Here is a 1,527-nt window from a genome sequence, read left to right on the forward strand (position 1 = left end):
TTTTATTATCTTTTCTGGCCTAAAACCGTGGGGTCTCAAATCACAACCTGATATGTCCTCCTGGTTTATGGGTGGGATAATTTGCTAGAAACTGAGCATCAGAGGGACATACCTGTGGCACTTACCTCACCACTTGAACTCTTCATTTGGTTTCCAGATTCTGCCGTCACTCACAATATCCGTGAAGAGAGAATGGAAAATGGCCAACCCCAACCTGATAACGTCTTGTCAACTGGTCCCACAGGACTTATTAATATGGCAGCAACTCCTTTTCCAGCCATGAGTGCCAGAGATCTCTGTATGTCCACTTATAAGTTGTGCTGTCCTACTTGGTTTTCATATGCATACATAGTGCCATGAAGAGAGTAAGGTGGTTTTGTTGTGTTATCGTTTCTGGCCTAAATCTGAGGGGTCTCACATCACCACATGATATATACTACTGTTTTATGAAATAATTTCATAGAAACTGAGCACCAGAGGGATATACTTGTGAGTTGGCATAGTGCACTTACCTCACAGCTCAACCTCTTCCTTTGGTTTCCAGATGCTACAGTCATTCACAATGGCCGTGAACAGAAGATGGAAAATGTCCAACCAGCACCTGATAACGTGTTGTTGACTCTTCAACCACAGCTTATTAATATGGCAGCCACTGGTATTTCATCCATGAGTACCAGGGATCCGTGTAAGTTTGTTCATTTGTATTACTGTCCTACTTGGTTTCCATGTGCATGCACAGTGTCAAAACTCATACAAGGTGGTTTTGTTGTATTGTCTTTCCTGGCCTCAATTTCAGCTGTCTCATATGGCGACCTTGTATATCCTCCTGTTTATGAGATAATTTCCTAGAAAGTGAGCATTAGAGAGAAATACCTGTGTGGTTACCATAACACACTTAACTAACAGCTCAGCCTCTTCATTTGGCTTCCAGATGCTACCATCACTTACAATGTCCCTGAGGAGAAGATGGAAAAGGGCCAACCCCAACCTGATAACTAACGTCTTGTCAACTCCTTCAACAGGGCTTATTAATGTTGCAGGAGCTTGTGGTTTTATTGTATTGTCTTTCATAGGTGAATTTGTGGGGCCTCAGATCACTGCCCGGTATATCTTCCTGCTTTACGTGATAAATTCCTAAAAACAGAGCATCAGAGGGATATATACATGTGTGGTTGGCAAAATGCACTTACCTCACAGCTCGACCTCTTTATTTGGCTTCTAGACGCTACTGTCAATCACCATGTCCATGAAGCGAGGATGGAAAATGGCCAACCACAACAGGATAACGTCTTGTCAAATGTTCTATCTGGGCTTATTAATGTGGCAGGAACTAGTATTCCAGCAATGAGTTCCAGGGATCTGTGGTGTATGTGTGTTTTTCACTTATACCGTCCTCCTTGATTTCCATATGCATGCATAGTGTCATCAAGGGAAGAAGGTGGTTTTGTTTTATTATCTTTTCTGGCCTAAAACCGTGGGGTCTCAAATCACAACCTGATATGTCCTCCTGGTTTATGGGTGGGATAA

At 42.6% G+C, this 1,527-nt stretch overlaps 1 protein-coding gene across 1 annotated transcript in view; it reads left to right on the forward strand.

Annotated features, from left to right (window-relative positions):
- Nucleotides 1-1,527, forward strand: part of SAGE1 (sarcoma antigen 1) — a 15,023-nt gene that overhangs the window by 9,642 nt on the left and 3,854 nt on the right. Inside the window, 3 exon segments of the mRNA XM_011948802.1 lie at nucleotides 158-298; nucleotides 545-685; nucleotides 1,223-1,366. Coding sequence (XP_011804192.1) covers nucleotides 158-298; nucleotides 545-685; nucleotides 1,223-1,366 — 426 coding nt within the window.

Source organism: Colobus angolensis, unplaced genomic scaffold (genome assembly GCF_000951035.1).
Source record: "Colobus angolensis palliatus isolate OR3802 unplaced genomic scaffold, Cang.pa_1.0 Scaffold283, whole genome shotgun sequence".
Taxonomy (NCBI): domain Eukaryota; kingdom Metazoa; phylum Chordata; class Mammalia; order Primates; family Cercopithecidae; genus Colobus; species Colobus angolensis.